Here is an 18935-nt window from a genome sequence, read left to right on the forward strand (position 1 = left end):
TGGGATAAAGAATGAGGAAGACTGAAGAAAAATCCATCTATTTGAACGGCAGTGTTGGCAAAGAACTGCCAAAAGAACAAACATCTGTTTCAGAAAAAAATTAGCCAGAAAGATTCTTTGAGACAAGGATGGTGAGACTTCATATTTTGGACATGTTACAAGGAAAAATCAGTTCCTGGAGAAGGACATTATTCCTGAAGTAGAGGACCAGTGAAAAAGAGGAAGATCCTTGATGAGATGTGTTGACATAATGGCTGAAACAATGGGTTCAAACATTAAAAAACCATGAGCATGGTGCAAGACTGGTAGTATTTTGCTCTGTTGGGCCTAAGGTTACTGTGGGTCAGAATTAACTCAACGGCATCTAACAACAACAGCGACAACACCTCATTGGCTGAAAACTGGACCATGAGGGAAGAGTTTATGCCAGACGACGGTTTGAGGCCCCTGATCTTGAGGGTTCCGTCCGTCTCTGACAGTAAGCCTGGTCTTTTCATGATTTTGAGATTTGTTCCACCTTTTCTTCCACTCTACCCAGGACCTTCTAACATGATCCTTTCCAGAGCCTATGATCGTGGTTGTGGAAAAACATCTAGTTCTTCTGACTTCGGGCCAGTGGAGACTGATGTTCAAATGGTCTATTGAACTAATTGTTTCCAATGTCTTCAGTTTCCATCACTATTCTTTCCTCTAAACAGGGATAGACCAATATTTTGCCTTAGACAGCTGTCCGTGAGCTTTTAAGACCCCAGGCACTCTTTGTCAAAGATACAGATCATTGTCACTGTGGACTATGTGACATGTGACAATTAGTTTTAAATTGCTGAATGATCTCTCAAAATTGGTAGGAAAACACCACTGGAGAATAAAATGGCTCATTGGTACCACCCTCAAGTGGCACCTAAGGCTTTTGCCATACCTGATGTACGCCTCTGCCCTCTAATGGTCCCTGTTCAGGTAAAGGCTATCACCACCTGTCCAGTTACAGAAACTGGAATATCATCTTCGACAACACATCATCTTCACCAACCTATGCAACTCGTTATCTTTCCTGCTGATCATTTCTCCTAAATATGTATATCTGAGATGCATCTTTTTCCAATTTCCACTCCCGTGACTCTTGGTGAAACTCTTGGATACATTGTGTTACAGATTTTTCCTGATTGGTCTCTTCATTTCGTTTTCCCTCCATTAATCAGTCTCCATGTAGGAGATTAATTAATAAAAGTAGAAAATAAATTTCTTCACTAATTTTTTTAAAATAACAATCCATACAGATTCTATAATTCTTAACAGTGTGCGTGGTTGAGGTATTTTATTGCTGTTCTGCGTTTGATTTTTAAAAACATTTTAAAAAAATATTATTTTCAAGATATATTAAAACTTCAGTTCTCTTTAATGATGGGGGAATGTGGCCGCCAGATAACAAGTACAGGAGGATCTCCTCAGTAACTACCAGAGAGGCTCCAGTAGGAAGAATAGTCTACACTGCCTGGCAGTGAGAAATTCAGTTTATAAGCTAAGTACACCCAAGTTTCTTAAACAGCTTGAGACTCTTCTGTGAGCCCTGCTCCTCCCCAGGACAGCCAAGTTCCCCAGCCGATGGTAACCCAGCCAGCCAAATCGCTTACTTCACTGGCCTCTGGAGGCCCTGTGTGGATATCAGATCATGAGAGCAGCTGGGTGTAGACATTCTCAGTATCGAAGCGACACTTTTTGCCATTTTTAAAAACTTCCTTTTCCTTTCCTGCTTTGTTCTCCAGTGCCCTCCCATCTGAACCAAGCATCACATACATGCGTACAATAGCACTACCAAAGAAGCGGACACCTCCACCCACAAGGTGGTTGTATATTAAAATTGTGGACCTTTGTTCAATTATATTTTATTACTTTTTTCCAGGAATACATATTCCAACCCCAGACAAAAACAGGCAGGCCAGTAGACTGCACACGCTTACCCACACAAGGCCTTTCCCCTCCCCATTTGTGAGTGCACAGACCCAGGCAAATTCGTGGGGCACTTCTACCCTGGCGCATAGGGTTGCTGGGAGCGCATGTTGACTCGATGGCAGTGAGGTTTATAGGTCGGCTTTTGCTTTTGGTTTATGGTGGGGAAGATGGGGGAATGGGGGAGGGGGAGCTAATAACAATGAATATGAGAAGAAAGTGTTCTTAAATGGATTGTGATTATTGCAAAACTCTTCTTAATAGGATTGAATGATTAAATGGTATGATATGTGAAATATATATTATATATAAATATATATTATATATCTATATATATTATATTAAAGACTTTTTATATATATTAAAGACTTTAGTCCTCTTTTGATTGTCTCAAAACTATGACCAAAATTAGAAAATTGCAGTCTCTTTGAACTTAGTGACAGTTTTGTAACAATTAATACAGAAAATTAAATGTATTGATATGGGTCATTTTAATGGGACAATCATATAATCTGCTACATTAGGAATGACAAATTGAAAAGATGTTGCATTCATCAGCAAAAGGAACAGTAAAAATATATACCCTGAAGTACGTCTTTCTCAGTTATATTCTACTTCCCATAACCCATAAGGAAAACCAGTTAATACTACTACTATTCAGAATTACACCCCAGGAATTAATGCCAAAGAAGAAGAAATTAAAGATTTTTGTCAGTTCTGGAGTATGAAATTGATCAAACATGCTATCAAAGTTCATTGATAATAACTGGTGATTAGAATACAGTGGGAAACACAGGAGAAGGACTAATGGTTGGAAAATATGACTTTGGTGATAGAAGTGATGCTCGAGATTGCATGGTAGAATTTTGCAAAACCACCCACTATATGTCTTTTTAACAATTTAAATGGTGATTATAAACGTGGACTTTGCTGCATGCAACACTTAAGAATCAAATCAAATGCATCTATGAAAAGAGACTATATTGTCGATGAATATCATCCATCAGAAAAAGGCCAGGAACAAACTCCAGAAAAAGCATCCGTTGCTCACATGCTAGTTCAAATTGAAGCTGAAGAAAATGAAAATAAATGCATTAAAACCAAAGTAAAATCTTGAATAAGTCCCACATGAATTTAGAGAAAATCTCGAGAGGTTTTGTAAATTGGACATTAATGATCAAAGTCTAGACAGTTTTTATATCAAAGAGAACATGCGTGAAGGAAGCAAAAAGGTCATTTACTAGACGGGGATCTCACTCAGTAGACTACAAGACCACTCAAACATCACTCTCCAAGACCCGGAGGCCAGAACTAGGGGGTGCCTGCCTACCACTCCCAGTTACTCTAAAAGGGATCACACTATAAGATCCTGGATAGAGTGGGTGAAAGGTGTTTAGAAAGAAAAGCACAAGGGCCTAAAAAAAGATCAAGCTTACCGATCAGATAGAGACTGGCCTTGCGCGTCTGAACATGAACCCTCACACCCCACATCCCCACCGACGACTCAGTTTTCAGCCAATCAGTTCTCTAAGTGGGGGTAATAGCACTTGTGGGGTCAGCACACTTAGACTCATCAGCCCCTGGAAAGCACAAGGACAGCATCTATCCAAGGACCACGTTCAGAAGGGTGCGAGAAGGAGGAATGGAAACAAGAAATGGGGAGGAGATGGAGTGAGTGGTATGACAGTGTGGGGAGAGAAAACAAAATGTGTATGAATGACTGAATGGAAAATTCATGTACTCTGTAGACCTTCATTCAATTCACAAGAATTAAAGGTTTAAACAAAGAAACTATCCAAATGGGTTTCAGATGAAACTGAAACTTGCTCTTAAAGGTACAATGGCTCAAACGAATGGAAAACTGATGAAGCAAATGAGCTGAACGAAGATTTCAAAAAGCAGTTCCAGGGAATGAAGTAAAATACTACAATAAAATGTGCAAAGACATGGCGTTAGACAACCAGAAGGGAATAAGGCACTCAGCATTTCTCAATGTGAAGGAAATGAAGAAAATAGCCAATCCTCAAGTTTAATACTGAAGGAGTCTATCAGACGAAATATAGAAGGGCTCAGGAAATATTAAAAGAAGAAAAAAATACATAGAATCCCTGTATCAAAAAGAATTAGTCGTTGGTCGATGTTCAACCCCATCAAGCTCTGGTAGTACTAAAAAAAGACTAAACCACTCATTCGCTAAAAACACACCCTCACTCACTCACTGTCATCAAGTCCATGGCGACCCTTCGCAACTCTAGAGAACAGGCTAGAACTGCCCTTGTGGGTTTCTGAGATTGGAACCTTTCAGAGGAGTAGAAAGCCTCATCTTTCTCTTGAGGAGTGCCTGGCCTTTCAGAGTGCAGCCCAACACATATGTCACCACGACTCCACCAGGGTTCCTCTAAAGCAGCGGTTCTCAACCTGTGGGTCGCTATCCCTTTGGGGGCCGAACGACCCTTTCACAGGGGTCACCCGATTCATAACAGTAGCAAAATGACAGTGATGAAGTAGCAATGAAAATAATTTTATGGTTGGGGGGTCACCACAACATGAGGCAGTGTATCAAAGAGTCACGGCATTGGGAAGGTTGAGAACCACTGCTCTTAAGAGACTACCAATCAGATGTTTCAACAGACGCCAAGCTGGAAGTGTCCGGTCATTTGTGACAAGATACTTGGAAGTCAATTACCTTGGCAATTGACAGGAAGAATGCTATAGTTGTGTCTAGTGATCCAAAAAGAGGTAGAGATTATCAAACAATCTCATTAACATCGGACTCAAGCAAGATTTTGCTGAAGATAATTCAAAGGCAGTTCTAATAGTCCGTTGACTGGAATCTGCCAGAAATTCAAAGTGGATCCAGAAGAGACATAATACCAGGAATATCATTACTGATGTCAGATGGATCTTGTAGATAAAATGGAGAATACCAAAAAAGATGTTTACCTGTGTTTTATGGCCACCAAAAAGGCATTTGGCTATGTGGATCATAACAAATTTAAGATAATATTGCAAAGAATGGGGATCTCAGAACATTAATTGTCCTTATGTGCAAGACCAAGAGGCAACCATTCAGTCGGAACAAGAGGATATATCGTGGTTTACTATCAGGAAAGTGTGTCAGGGGGTGTCCCTTCATCATCCGTGTCTCATCTGCGCAAACAATTGGAGAAGCGTGAGCACATGGAGAAGAACGCAGCTTCAGGTTGGAGGGAGACCCCGTAACAGCCCACAGTGGGCTGTTGGCATAACCTTGCTTGCTGAAAATGAAGAGGACTCGAAGTATTTACACAGATGAATGCCTTTGGTAAGATGAAACTCCAACATGCAGAAAACAAAGAGCCTCACATCCGGCCTAGTCATCAGTCTCATGACAATTGGAGACAACGTTGAGGTTGTCAAGGTTTCTGTGCTACTTGGCAGTGTGATCTTCACTCCTGGTAACAGCAATCAAGGAATCGAACAACATACTGCATCTGGCAAAACTGCTGCAAAAGACTTTTTTGGGTTTTTTTTAAGGAATACAGATTTATTTTTTAAGTCATTTTATTGGGGCTCATACAACTCTTATCACAATCCACACATACATCAATTGTGTAAAGCGCACTTATATTTTCGTTGCCCTCATCATTCTCAACATTCGCTTTCCACTTGGGTTCCTGGAACCAACTCATTTTCCTTTATCTCCTCCCCCTTCCTCCCCGCTCCACCCTCCCTCATGAACCCTTAATAATTTGTAAATTGTTATTTTATCTTATCTTACACTGCCCAGCATCTCCGTTCACCCACCTTTCTGTTGCCCATCCCCCAGAGAGGAGGTTATATGTAGATTCTTGTGATAGGTTCCCTCTTTCTTTCCCTCCTCCCTCCCAGTATCACCCCCTCTCCGCTAGTCCTGAGGGGTTCATCTCTCCTGGATTCCCTGTGTTTCCAGTTCCCATCTGTATCATGGTGCATCCTCCGGTCTAACCAGGTTCGCAAGGTAGAATTGGAATCATGATAGTTGGGGGGAAGAAGCGTTTAAGAACTAGAGGAAGGTTGTGAGTTTCATTATTGCTACTCTGAACCCTGAGTGACTCATCTCCTCCCCACTACCCCTCTGCAAGGGATGTCCAGTTGTCTACAGATGGGCATTCGGTCCCCATCATGTGCTTCTCTCATTCATGATGATTTGATTCCCCTGCCCCCCCACCTTTGGTGTTTGAAACCTGGTCCCTTCGGCCCTTCATGATCACACATGTTGGTGTGCTGCTTCCATGTGGGCTTAGTTGCTTCTGGACTAGATGGCTGCTTGTTTGCTTTCAAGCCTTTAAGACCCCAGACACTATATCATTTGATAGCTGGGCACTATCAGCTTTCTTCACCACATTTGCTTATGCACAAGTCTGCCTTCAGCGATCATGTCGGGAAGGTGGGTATCATGGAATGACCGTTTAGCTGAGCAAGGTGCTCTTGTATTAAGGGAATACGCACGAGGAGGCCCAATGTCCACCTGCTACCCTACTACTAAACCTATAAATATATGCACAAAGGTCTATTTCCCTCATAATCAGAAGTATATTCACATATGTACATGGCAAAAGACTTCTTAAAAGTGTTTTAAAACAAAGATACCACTGAACTGAGGCTCACTAGATTGGAGCCATGGCATTTTTAATGGTTCCATAAGCAGGTGAACACTGGAAATCAGAAACATGTATGCTTTTAAGTTGTGTTTGTGAAGAATCGGAAATGTAATGTGGGCTGTCAGAAGACGGAACAGATCTGAGTGGGTACAGTCAATATGCTCCTCAGAGCCTACAATGGAGACTTTGTGTCACATATTTAGGCCATGTTATCAGGAAAGACCAGTCCCTGGAAAAGAACATAATGGGGGCGGGGGGAGGCCAAGAGCTCTGGTGGCTTAGTGGTTATGCATCGGGCTGCTAACCACAAAGTCAGCACTTCAAAACCACTAGCTCCTCTGTGGGAAAAAGATGAGGCTTTCTCTTTCCATAAGAGTTTCTGTGTGGGAAACCTACAAGGGCAGTTCTACCCTGTCCTACAGGATCTTTCCTACTGAGTCACTGAGTCAGAATTGACTTGATGGCAGTAAGGGTTTTTTTTTTAATCATTTTATTGGGGGCTCATACAATTCTTATCATAATCCACACATACATCCATTGTGTCAAGTACATTTGTACATTTGTTGCCATCATCGTTCTCAAAACATTTGCTTTCTACTTGAGCCCTTGGTATTAGCTCCTCGTTTTTCCCCTCCCTCCCCGCTCCCCTGTCCCTCATGAACCCTTGATAATGTACAAATTATTATTGTCATATCTTACACTGTCCGACGTCTCCCTCCAACCACTTTTTTGTTGTCCATCCCCCAGGGAGGTTATATGTAGATGGCTGTCATCTGTTCCCCCTTTCCACCCCACCTTCCTTCCACCCTCCCAGTATCACAACTCTCTGGACCCTCCAGGAAAGGAATGGGCAGAGGGGCTGTAACAGTGGGCTCACATTGTGTTGACGACTCAGACTGAGAGTGCTTTGTTCTATGAAGATTCGCTGTGAGTCAGCACTAACTCCATGGCACCTGAGGATAATAGTAATATTCTTATTGCTTTGATGTTATATTGTTGTTATTATTTTAACTGTCCTAATTGAAAAGTATTTCCAGTAAGACAAAATAATGAGATTATTCCCTACAACAAATATTAGTGCTCATATACTAAGCCGACCTCTACCACAAACAAAATGTCTAGGATCCACCAACATGAGTCAAAAGCTGACATTTTTTCCTTTGAATCATATTACGAGATGTACTGTATGACAAACATGTTATTATAGCTTTCGCTTAAAATTTTTGATGGTTACTTTTGCTCTAATACTTGGAGAACTTCCAAGGTAGGTTTTTAAAGGCCAACAATTAAGCATCACAAAATGAAGATTTGTTTGTTTAATTCCTTCCTCCCTCTAACCATACAAATCAGGGAGGTATCACTGGGATCCAAAAGACATGTCCACTTGTAACCGAATTAGTTAAATAATAATAAATTTATATTCCAATTCTAAATAGTAATCCAGTTTCATTTCTTCCACTTTATGTCTCAAGTGAAGGTTTTTGAGATAGTTAAGGTTATTGTGCCAACCTGGCCAATAAATACATGTGGGGTTAATTGAAGGGCAGAGAGATCAATGCCTCGGTGAGCCTCGCCTTTCTTGTTCTTTGGTCTCTTGATTAGTGATGGTCAAACCAAGGTGCAGCTGCCTTAGCCAGTTCCCTGCTTCAGCTGGCAAGGCTCATTTCCTGTGAGACATCCCTGGGGAGAAGCCACATGGACCTACCCTGTTGCAGCCCTGGCTGTTGGAGCAGCTGCGTGGGGGGACCCCATCCAGCTCTGAGATGCTGACATGCTCACTGATTCGGCTCTCCTCCTGCAGCCGGTGTCATTGTGTGCGTTTTATGAGATCGAGGAGGACTTTGTAAATCGGTGTCAGACATATAGGCTAATGTTGGGCAGCACTGGGTTGGGATGCTTTCTTAATGTACACTTACCCTTTAGATAAAACTTTCTCTTATATGAGTTTCTGTGGATTTGTTTCCCTAATTTACGCAGACTAACCCAGTTACCCACTCACTGCCATGGGTGTGACCCGTAATAGAGCTTCTGAGACTAGAAATCTTTATGGGAGGAGACAGCCTCACCGGAGTGTCTGTTAGGTTGAAATGGCCAACCTTGTGATTAGTAGGCCAACACCTAACCCGCAGATCAGAATAGTTAGATCCTACTAAAAATACATCGTTCTACTGATTTTCCAATGTGTGGACTTGATGCTTTTAAAATTTTGACTAAGCCAGACAGGATAGAATTTTGAGAAACCAACCTGAATCTCCATCATTTCATCAACTTGTAATCCTGTAAAGGAGTTAGTGGCTCAAATGGCCTTTGGGGAGCCATGGATTTCATCTTATTTCTGACAAATTGATGAAAGCGTGATGAAAGGAACAAAGCTTTTACCACCCCATCTTCTTCTTAATGAGAGGCCACAGTTCTAGCCTTCCTGGGGAGATTCCTGCAACAGCCCCGGAGTACAAGTCATTGGGACTGAATATTGCTGATCGAGGGTCTCAGCACAGCATTCTGAGTGTGAGGTCGATGAATCTTCCCTTCAGTGGAAGTGGGTCCTATCCAGTCTGGGGATTTGCGATGTCGGGAAAGAGTGATGTGTTCATGAGACCAAAATGAAATCAACCTAGGCACCTTGCCAGATTCTTCCTCTGTCTATCACTTATTCTTCTCTAAAGGTTGGTCTACCTCCCTTGCTGGGAAATTGCAGCAGTCTAAAACGGACCCTTTTCTAGCACGTCGTCTTAGGGAATAAATACAAGAGCTGCGGAAAGAGGTTGTTAGCAGCAACAATTTGCTCTGCCCCAACCCACTAGCGGGCAATGATCAATCAGTGTGGTGGAGTTCTATTAGCCGGTTCTGTGCGTGGAAACGAAGGCATATAGAAAAGGCTCAAATCAGCTACGGCCAGGATAATCGGTGGCAGAACTTAACTATGATATTTTCCCCCAGAGTGTGCACTGCATGCCGTATTAGGGAATTGGAGAAAGGCCGGCATAAGTGCTAGTGCTGGTGAGAAGGAAGGGAGACAGGCGTTCTCTGAGCCTTGACGCGCAGGAGGAGCCCACCCCCCAAGAGAGGCTCCTGGGACCATCTCCCACCAACCCTCACTTGGGCGAGGTCCTGGTGGGCGAGCTTCCCAATCCCCTTATGATGCAGGATCCGGTGACTCTGCCTTGCCCTTGGAGTGCAGGCTGGGAAATGCACACTCAGCAGCTAAGGAGGAAGAGTCATTGGCGGCCGTTTTCTAAACACAACAAGGCACCAGTCTCCCGCGGGTGCCCCCTAGCTCACCCCGCCTGGGCGCCAAAAGTCCGGACTGGCTCCCTGGGGCGGGTGCCGCGGCCCAAGCCCCACTGGGAAGGAGGTGATTGTATGTAACTTGGACGCCCCCGGACGCCCCCAGACCCTGCAGCCTCACGGTACCCCTTTTCTGTGAACAGATCGGATCCTTCTGAGCCCTGGACTAAGGTCGCTCAGGGTGACCCCCAATCGGATGCTGCCTCTGGCCCCATGCTCTTGGGGATGGGGACAGGCGGCAGGAGCTCTGCGCGGAGAAGGCGGGGAGGTGGCGCCGCACCGCGGGAGCGGAGCTCCTGGGTTTCCACTGCCCGAGAGCGCTCCTTCCCCAAGGACTCCGCGCTGGGCTCTGGGCGCTGGGCGCGGCTTGCAGCCTTCGCAGCCTGGCGGCCCAAGGCGCAGGGAGACCCGCAGGTCCGGCCGGGTGCTGACCCCAGGACCCATGTATTTGACTCGCCAGGGTTCAGTGTCCCCTTGCCAGCCCGCAGCTGTCTCCCTCGGAGCGTCTCCCAGGGGTTCGCGACGCGGGGAGGAGGACCCTGGCAGGGGAAAGGAGGCGCTTTGGAGACGGCGGCGTGGGCTGGAGGCGTGGAGGTGGCGGCGTCCCCAGCTCGGGGGCTGGCGCTCCGCAGACGCGGGTGGGCCAAGAAGGCAGACTTGGGAAAGAAAACGCTGGGAGCCAGAAAGTGGCCACGAGTGCGGGCACGGTGCCCGCCTGCGCCCAGAGGGGACGCGCGTCACCTCGCCCAGCGAGCTGCCCACGCGAAACCCGCGCCTCGGGCGGGCGCGCCAGGACTGCCCGGCTCCGCGCCCTCCCCTAGTCCAGCGGCTCAAACCTGAGACCCGGGTCGCCCGGCCCGCCTTCCTGCGCCTCCTGGGCCGGCTCTTTGCGCCAGGTAGGAAGCAGGCTCAGCCTTGGGGGGCGTGTGCAAAGAAACGCCGTGCCCAGCTGGGGAAAGAATGTTTCACCCCGTCCACCAACTGGCCGCTCCACCGGGCTGGATCCCTAAGGGAAACCTGTGTGTTTCCCTAGGAGGTCCTTGACATTGGTCTCCGCAGCCGCACTTCAGCCTTCAGGCTGGGGAGCCCCCGGGGGTGGGACTGGGGAGCGTCCAAGGACCGGGAGGACGCGTCTCCGGGGGCACTCGGAAGCCCTAGGAGCAGCTGGAGCCATTACCTGTTGCGGGGAGCCGGCGCCCGGGGGGGGGGGCCCAGGCCAGAGTCCTCCCCAGGGTGGCAGACAAGCAAGGGGCCCTGGCCCCCAAGTCGCCCAGCACCCAAGTTCAGAGCCGCAAGGCTCGGCGGGGTGGGGCGGCAGTTGGTCTCTGGCTAGAAGCGTCCCCCACCCCGCTGGCTTTCCCGGGACCCCCAAGGAGAAGTCTCCGAAGGCGGCCACTCCCGCTGGAGCGGCTGGACTCGGCCGGACGTGGCACCGAGGCGACCGCCCCTCTGCCGGGGCGCGGCGCGTTCCCCCCGCGCCAGCCGGGCTGGGCGCCTCGGGTCGGCCGGCCCTGAAGCCGAGCGACGGCGGCCGGCCGGCTCCTCCCAACCCCGGGGCTCGGGCTGGCCAGGTGCGGAGGCCAGGGCCCCGGCCGCGCGGCCCCGGCGGCCGGGCTCCGAGCGCAGAAGCCGCGCCCCGGGCCAGCCCCGGTACTCGGAGTTGCCTCGAGCCGCCGCCACCTCCCGGGCGCGCCGCCCGTCGCAGCGACCGAGTCCTGGCCGCCTCGCCCGCCTCGCCCGCGCCCCTAGGTGCCCACGCGAGACCGGCCAAGGGAGGCTAGCCCCGCGCGGCCGGCTCGGGGACACCAGGCCAGAGCTTCCCCGTCCCCGACACACGCCTTCCGCGCCGCCGACCCGTAGCTCTCTCCTTCGGGGGGAGATCCCTGCAGGGCCTCCGAGAGAGACGGACAGACGGCCGAGGAAAGCACAGGGAGGGCACACGAGTTCCTCCCCGTCTCCTGTCAGGCAATTACTGGCGAGCTCGTGCGCAGAGAGGGGAGGGAGGAAGGAGGGAAGGGCCCTCGGAGGGGAGGGGAGGGGAGAGGAGGGGGAGGGCGGAAAGGGGGGGGCGGCGAGGGTGCAGTTGGTGAAACTCCTCTCTCGTCTCCGGCTCATCTTTTCACTGCTCGCTCCTCTCCTGCTCGCAGACACCCCGGACCTCCCTTGGGCGCCAGCTCCTCGGCTCGACGGGTCCAGAGACAATCTGGATTTTTTTCCCCTGTTCTGGAAATTGGCTGTGGTGTGTGTTTCCCTACCTCACTCCTCCCCCTCCCAACCCCCGCTTTTTTTTTTTTTTTTTTTTTTTTTGAGACATGGCTGGGGCAGTGGCTTCTGGAAGAGGAACAAGTGTGGGAAAAGGCAGAGGAAGCCGGAGCTAAAGGACAGGATGCAGGCGACTTGAGACACAAAAAGAGAAGCGTTTTTCTCGCATCAAGGCACTGCCTGCCTGGCGGCTTTCCTTTCTCCAAGACGGGCTGGAGGATCTTACAGCTCTGGGCGGACTTGGAGCGCTGGGGATTTTTTAGATTACGCTCTGGACTCGCTTTTGCCTCCCGACCTCCTTCGCCGGCTTCTGCCCGGGGATCCGGAGCAGGGAGAATGGAGAGCGGACGGCCGCTCCTCGGCGCCGCGCTCGCCCTGGCCCTCGCCCTGGCCAGCGCCTTTCGAAACGGTAAGTGACAGGCGGAGGCGCGCCTGACAGCGCGGTGCCCGCGGCTCCCGGGCTGCGGGCGACTCAGCGGGCTCAGCCTTCCACCTGGGCGAACCGAGCGGACCCACGCGGAGCTGCCGCGCCGCGCAGCGCCCGGAAGAGCCGTCCGCCTCCACCGCCCGGGGGCTGGGGAAAGGAAACTTTTAGCCAGGTGGAGAAATGGCGAGATGGAACCTAGATTGCTGGCCACAGGCTTTCAAGCCCTCTGGCTCCCACCTGAAGTCCGAGGGCTGCGGGGGGCTTTCCGATCTTGATTGGGAGCAGGAGCTGCCTACTTTCCCCCATCAGCACTCCAATTATCTTAATAATGTTTCCTCCCCAAGGCAATTAGATGAGCCTCCCTTTCAAAAATCTGATGGCAGTTAAAAGTTAATGAACAGTTTACCGGGAGAATTTCCTGATTCTCTTGCAGCTCCTCCGAACTATTTCCAATGGCGGGTGCTTGCGAAAGAAAGATAGCGGTTTGTGGGTGGATGGACTCCCCCCCCTCCGCCCCTAAGCTTGTAACTTGGCTATCCCTAATCCGCGTGGAGTTTGAATGGAAGTGGTATAGTGTCAATTATGGACTCTGATATATATACAATGTAAGACGCCAGGCTATCTGGAAGTCCCCAGCCTAGTTGCAGCTTGCACTTTGCCTTTCAAACCACTCGCGGTTAAGCCAGTGAAAGACAGCGCTGGCTATCAACAGTACTGTGTATCACAAATCATGTGTTTTAGAATGTGTTCGGGCGGTAGGCATGCGTGGCTTCTGTTGCAAAGTGGGTGTAGGCGAGGGTATAAAATTGTCTTTACAGTAAGTCTTCTGCAATTATTATTAGCTAATGATCAAATATTTACTCTTGCCTGACTTGGGTTTCCATCAAAGTAATTAGAAGCAGAGAGCAGCCACCTCTTTCAGTGGTATATTGTTTTAATAAGAGACTGCAAGTGGAGGAGTTGATACCAAGAGGAATTTAAATCACGTCTTTATGATGGAAGTTAATCTCTCTCAAATATGCTTGCTGGAGGTTCTGTGATTTGAGCTATAGATCCGCCTGCCCCCAAACCCTCCCCAGCGCCCCACCGTGTGATAGAAGACAGACTTGGCAGTAGAACACACAGAGCGAAAGATTGTGAATGTGGAGTTCAATTTATTAATGGACCGGAGTTTGGTGGTGGTATCTTTGCATTATCTGACAGGGCATGAAATCACATTCTGGCCCACCTGAAAGAGCATGCACTGCACGGGCTAGGCTGTGGCAACTGCAGGAGCCCACCCTTTGCCCTGGCCAACGCAGGGGCTAAAACAGTGGGGGAGGTGCTTAAATTCACAAAGTGAATTTCAAACCCATATATATATATATATATACATATATATATTGCTCAGACTTTAAATTGTGAATTCCACAAATGTGTGCATGTGTCCGTGAGGAATGTAGGGGATGCTGTAAACCTGAGTGTTGGCCAGTGAGCTCCCCCGGCTCCAGCCACATTGTAAAGGGACCAGCACCAGTTAATGCCCCTGTAACCAGCAGCTGTAACTCAGGGCCCTCTTAAAACCATGTCCACCTCTGAGTACCAGCATCTGCTAAATTAATTCATTAACCTTATTTAGGACTAATGGTCCAGAGTCATTAGAAATTGCTCTTTCTTAATCAACTGTTAGAGAGATTTAACAGAGCCTGGGAGTCTAGCAGTCCACATTATCTTATTACACTGTCACTTTCTTAGAAGTCACAGATTAAAGGGCTCTGGTGTGGTACGAGTCCACCTAAATGTCCTCTGAAGTGACTCTGTTGAGTGACTAGAGGAGGTGCTGTTTTATTTCACTGCCCTAACAGATGCCAGATTCTGCCATGATGTTTGTACAGAGCTGGAGGGGACTTAATGAGACAGGGTCACTTTCCAAGTTCTCTGCACATTGAACATCATGCACGTCCCTCAATAGAATCCCAGAACGGAGGCCAACTTGATCATTAGCTGAGATTCTGAACTCCACTTGCAACACCATTTCTGCTTGGCAAATCTTCTTGGCAAATCCAAAGCTCCTCCAAAAGAAATCAGTAGAAGACCACCGCTCCCTGGACGGAGAGGCACAGAAATGTCGAGCCGCTGAGAAAAACACCCTACAGTGTATATTGCCTTCTTTTTAATTTATGGGAACTGGTTTCTGTAATGCATGTAGCCTTATGCATTTTTGATGTGCACTTCATCTTTCATTTCCATTTGACCTGGTTTTCCTGTAATAAAATTCTGTAGATTTATAAATTCATGCTGGGAGCAAAGCACACCATTCGCTTTCCACAGGGAATCTATTAGATGCAATATTAAAATCTATATATACCATTACAGAAATTTTGTGATTGATAGGCTTGTATATTTCACTGCTTGCATACCTGTTCCTCTCACAGAGTTTACGCACTGGATTTTTATTGATCCAAATTAAGCCTCAGTAAAATGTGGCATCCTTTCCAGCTGAGGCGCTCCCATTTGAAATCCATCATAAAGAGTGACAATGAAAATCTACGCCAAACAGTAGAGCTGCCTGGGCAACTGGTTTATTTGGCTCCCTGTGAATGACTTCAGCATTCGGGTGTTTGGAAAGGATGGTACCAAACTAGTTAGCTCCCCTTTCCCAGAAAGTAAGGCTGTGCCTTCCCACATGAGATCCTCTGCTCAGACCTCACTGCAGTGACTCCCCACAACTGCCCCACACCCCCACAACATTGAGGTAATCACCTTGAATGCCATGTGGCTATTTATTTTCCTTTCCGCCCCATCTATTGGATCTGGTCTCCAAACCTGAGTAACTACTTAAAGAAGTGAAGCAGAATTATTTCTGCTTCTGTACTTTGTTCTCCGTTGGTTGATCTGGATCCCAAGGGCAGAGATAACTCAGAATCACTTAGATTTATGGCCAGATAAACAACAACAAAAAGGTTTGGCTTGAAGCCAATGGAGGGCTTGGAAGACAATCCCCACTGATCAATGACATAGACCAGGCTTGTCATCAAAAAGCCACACAAGGGGTGGAGCAGCATCTTTTAGTCACCTTCCACTTAGAACTTGCTACTTAATGCGATTACACTTCTTGGGGATAATTAAGTCAAGCAGAAGCTCCCTGGGGGCCATGTTAACATCAATTGAGGGGATTTAAAGTCTTTAATGCTGGAGGACCTTCTCCTTAGGAAGGAACTTTTGAGGTTGGGGCAGAGGTCCAGAGTCCTCTCAGATCTCCTTAGGCCAGGCTTCCTGTGCAGATGTACGGAGATCAAAGATTGGTTTGTGTCATTTTAAGGACCAGTGGAGGCCTCTAGGAGTTCCCTTGAAGAGAAGTTATGGGATATTTGATATCTGGCAATTTCTATATGTAGCTAGACGACCTCCCTGGATATATGGGAGAGACCTGCTAAATTGTTGTTTTTATTGCAGATAAATGTGGTGAGTCTATAAAGATTGAAAACCCTGGGTATCTTACATCTCCTGGCTATCCTTACAATTATCAGCCAAGTGAAAAATGTGAATGGCTGATTCAGGCTCCAGACCAGTACCAGAGAATTATGATCAACTTCAACCCCCACTTCGATTTGGAGGACAGAGACTGCAAGTAAGTGAGACCTTATTTGAACAGGGCACCACAGCACCATCTAGTGGTCATAGATGTCTATGGGGGTGGGGAGTGGTGGTAGGCCTATGCACAGTAGCGAGTATAAATGGATCCAGGGGGGACTCCAGTCTAGGGCAGCTCATATGTCAATGGTTTGGAAATTAAATTATGTTAAGTGATTTCTGAGCTCCCCAAACTAGGAAGATTATATTTAAATGTGTAATCTTTCATACTCCTTTTCCTGTTAACACTTAGGGTTTGTTAAGACTGAGATGCTTATTTTATTTTTGCTTTCCTGGGAAGATAAAAAAAAAACAACAACCCAGAAACCTTGCCTCCGTTTTTATTAATACTTGTGGGCCACTAACATAGCTTATCCACAGCTGGAGAGGTTGGCTAGTTTTAATAAATTTGTGGCACCTTCCATGATTTATGAACTGTCTTCTGGAGTTTTACATAGAACACACAAATGGTCGTTGAATAAAAGGAAGGCATATAGGCACATAGGTGTGGTTCAAAATCATTTGTTACAGTGATTATTGATAGAGGCTTTTATGGAAGATGTGACAATTGATTGTGACTTTTATGGGAAATTCTAAAAGTTAGATTCTAATGCACAGTGAATACAATGGCAAGTGTGTACCAGGTTGGTTTTTTTTTTTTAAATCCATCTGTGTCCATCAGCGTATCTCTCTTGTTCAATGATTAATTATCAAACGATGCTGGGTTTTTATTTTCTATGAAGTTGCTCTCATTGCTGTCACTGTCAGAGATCGCCTCAGAGCCGTGATGACCTCAGCGGACTGTGAGCATCCTTAGGGTCAGGGACAGTCCAAATCCCATCTCTTCAGGTTCCATCCAAGAACAAGTGTAGAGGTTTTGTTTTCCATGGTGACAGAAAATGAGTGTTCTCTTCCAAATCTGTCGTCCACACCACACTTGCTCTTCTTTCTCTGATGCCACACCGACCCCTTGTCTCCATGTTATCCTCACCATTGCCCTCATGGTGTGGCGGGTTCAGACCCCAATAGCCGTCTCTTTATTAAAGGGAAACGGTCTACTTGAATGTCAAATTTATAGTGTTTCTGGAGGAAGGATGTGTTTCCACAGGTGTTACAAGTGGTAAATTTGGTATACCATCCATGTAGGCTACAACCCCCATTGGTTAGAACATTATTAGGCAGATGCAGTCATTATAAAAGATATCCTCTCTCCATATGTAAACCATCACCCATTGGGCGAAGAACAGAATCCCATGCTGACACCCCCACCTGTAGAAAGTGCTCAGCAACTTGTCGCCTTGGTGAGGTAGAAATCTCCTGGTCGGGAAATGCAGTCATCTGGTCACTTCATCCGTGTGGTTTCCAGCACAAGGTCACAGAGGGCCATGGAGTGGATTCCCTCTCATGGTGAGCCCCTGGGGCAGAGTTGGACGGCCCCCCTCCCCCTGACAGGGTTTCCAAGGCTGTAATCCTGAGGCTGTGTTAGACGGCTATAGCAGCATCTCTCTCCCAACCAGCTGCTGGTGTGTTTGAATCCCTGATCTTACCACTGTTCACAGCTGAGCACTTGAACCACTGTGCCACCAGGGGCCTTGCTGATGGTCAATTTCCAAATGATCCGTATCTATGACAGCGCCACAACGTTAAGTCAATTTTGATGTCATCTTGGTTCTGTGATTCAGAAATGCTTGAGGGCATTGGATTGACTTTTTAATCACTTGTGGGACTTGCTGTTAAGAGTGTCTCAGTGACTGATAGAAGTCGGGCGGTGGGGGGGATCCTTGTACATTTGCTTCCTCTGAATTCTGTATGGTTGTGGGCACAGGGTCAACCCTCCTTGTAGCCTGGAGACCTGTTCTCACCTTTGCTCTATTTGATTTTAAATTTTGACTCACTGATAATGCTTAAATTGCTGGGAAGTATTTTCCAGGAATGACATGATTCCAAAACAGAAGGTGCTATTAGATTTCAATAAATTCATGTTTCTTATCACCTAATCAGTAAATTATGACCATGCATGTATATAACATAACAGAGAATCTAGAAGAGTTACTAGTTATTAACCAACCATGGTGTGCTGGTAACTGTGTGACCACTGACTCTCTTGGTGGGGGGCGTGGGGTGTAAAATCCTGACATGGACTGTTTGCAGATTTCCATGGTGTCAATAGTCCCCCTGTGGCCAATTCCAAACTACCAAGGTGATTTCTCCATACATGGAACCGGGAAGCCATTGGCATAGTTTGCTCTTGGGAGTGGGTACAAGCCAGCTCTGACATACCACCAGAACAGAAGTTCACAAGAGGAACCCAATTGAATGAGTTAATATGTGTAAAACATTAACAGCCCTAAATACAGTCATGGTTTGCCATAAAGCGGTGTGAAGTAAGAGAAAGAGGGATGGTTGAGAGAGTATCTTTTCAGTTCAGTTGTGTTTGTAGGTTTATCAGGAAAATAATATTACAGTGTATAGGAAGAGACTGTTATATGCCCAAGAAGATTGTTTGTTTTTGTAATTGTAACCAAACTCACTGCCATCGTATCAGTTCGGACTCATGGAAACTCTAGGACAGGACAGAACTGCCTCTCTGGGTTGCCTAGACTCTAACTCTATAGGAGCAGAGCGCCTCCTTTTCTCTGGATAATTATGACAGCAAGGCTTGTTTTGATTGTTTGTTTTATAATGCTACATAAAAGTAGTTCATAATCATTGGCAACTGAGGATTTATTCTGGGTGAATTTGCCACCCCCTGCCCTGCTTTGAAATGGTCACCTGGG

General features: G+C 47.1%; 1 protein-coding gene across 4 annotated transcripts in view; it reads left to right on the forward strand.

Moving 5' to 3' along the window:
• The first annotated feature begins 11964 nt into the window (after nt 1–11964).
• Nucleotides 11965–18935, forward strand: part of NRP1 (neuropilin 1) — a 168115-nt gene continuing 161144 nt past the window's right edge. For 2 of the 4 annotated variants that reach the window (XM_075550316.1, XM_075550318.1), the window contains exons 1-2: nt 11966–12528; nt 15982–16156. In XM_075550316.1, the coding sequence (XP_075406431.1) occupies nt 12456–12528; nt 15982–16156 (248 nt within the window). In that variant the 5' untranslated portion in view covers nt 11966–12455. Of the gene's footprint in view, nt 12529–15981; nt 16157–18935 lie in introns of all 4 variants that reach the window. The other 2 variants (XM_075550317.1, XM_075550315.1) reach the window with 2 other exon arrangements.

Source organism: Tenrec ecaudatus, chromosome 5 (genome assembly GCF_050624435.1).
Source record: "Tenrec ecaudatus isolate mTenEca1 chromosome 5, mTenEca1.hap1, whole genome shotgun sequence".
Taxonomy (NCBI): Eukaryota; Metazoa; Chordata; class Mammalia; order Afrosoricida; family Tenrecidae; genus Tenrec; species Tenrec ecaudatus.